This window comes from Echinops telfairi, unplaced genomic scaffold (assembly GCF_000313985.2).
Source record: "Echinops telfairi isolate 266 unplaced genomic scaffold, ASM31398v2 ScPeMD7_12;HRSCAF=54, whole genome shotgun sequence".
NCBI classification, from domain to species: domain Eukaryota; kingdom Metazoa; phylum Chordata; class Mammalia; order Afrosoricida; family Tenrecidae; genus Echinops; species Echinops telfairi.
This window is the reverse complement of record NW_022103909.1, coordinates 906015-906831: the sequence shown is the minus strand read 5'-3', so window position 1 is coordinate 906831 and position 817 is coordinate 906015. Positions and strand designations below refer to the sequence as shown.

General features: G+C 61.2%; 1 protein-coding gene across 1 annotated transcript in view; it reads right to left on the bottom strand.

Moving 5' to 3' along the window:
* Positions 1-426, bottom strand: part of KRT82 (keratin 82) — an 11597-nt gene extending 11171 nt beyond the window's left edge. Inside the window, exon 1 of the mRNA XM_004711362.1 lies at positions 22-426. Within this exon, the coding sequence (XP_004711419.1) occupies positions 22-426 (405 nt within the window). The remainder of the gene's footprint in view (positions 1-21) is intronic.
* Between the last annotated feature and the right edge of the window lie 391 nt (positions 427-817).

Below are 817 nucleotides of genomic sequence, written 5' to 3'. Positions count from 1 at the left end.
GGCCCCGGCCCTGCCTCTCACCTTGTTGATGAAGGACGCGAAGCGGCTGTTGAGGCCCTTGATCTGCTCCTTCTCGTCCCGCTTCACCTTCTGCACGGTTGGGTCAATCTCCAGCTCCAGTGGCACCAGCAGGCTCTCGTTGATGGTGACGGGGGTGATGCAAGGAGAAGGTGCACAGGGGGCCCCCACCCGGTACCCGAAGCCGGGCAGGCCGCACCTGGAGGCGACTCGGGGCCTCCCAAAGCTCACATTGCACAGGCTCCGAGAACTGAGGCAACCTAGGGCTCGGAGGCCCCCAGTCCCCACTGGGCGGCTGGGCCCCTTGCTCACAGCATAGTGGGTCACCACCCGGGGGATGACGGCCGTGAAGGAGCTGAAGCCCCGGTTGCCCGCTCTGGCGCCTGGCTGGAAGGAATGGCAGGACATGGCAGGGAGAGAGGCAGAGAGGTGGGAGTCTGGGACCAAGCACGGGAGGCCCAGATGATCAAGTCCCAGCTCAGGGCCCCCCCTTTTATCTGGTAGGAGGATGGAGGGCTGAGCTGGGTCAAACCCCAAATCACCATTAAGTCAGGTTTATAAGCTTGGGATACTGGCAGATACCAAGGGGCAAGGTGGATAATTAGGGTAGCAAAGAGCCAAGAGGAGGAGTCCATGGCCTGAGCTGGCTTGTCCCCTAAGAGTCCTTTTTGTCCCCCTTCCTTGTCCATGGGGGTGATGAAAGGGGTCAGTGGCTCAGCCTCAGGGGACAGGAAAGTGGGGTTTGGGGGTTGAAGGGGTAGAGCTTTGAGGGGGAGGAGCATGAATTATACGCCGTGAC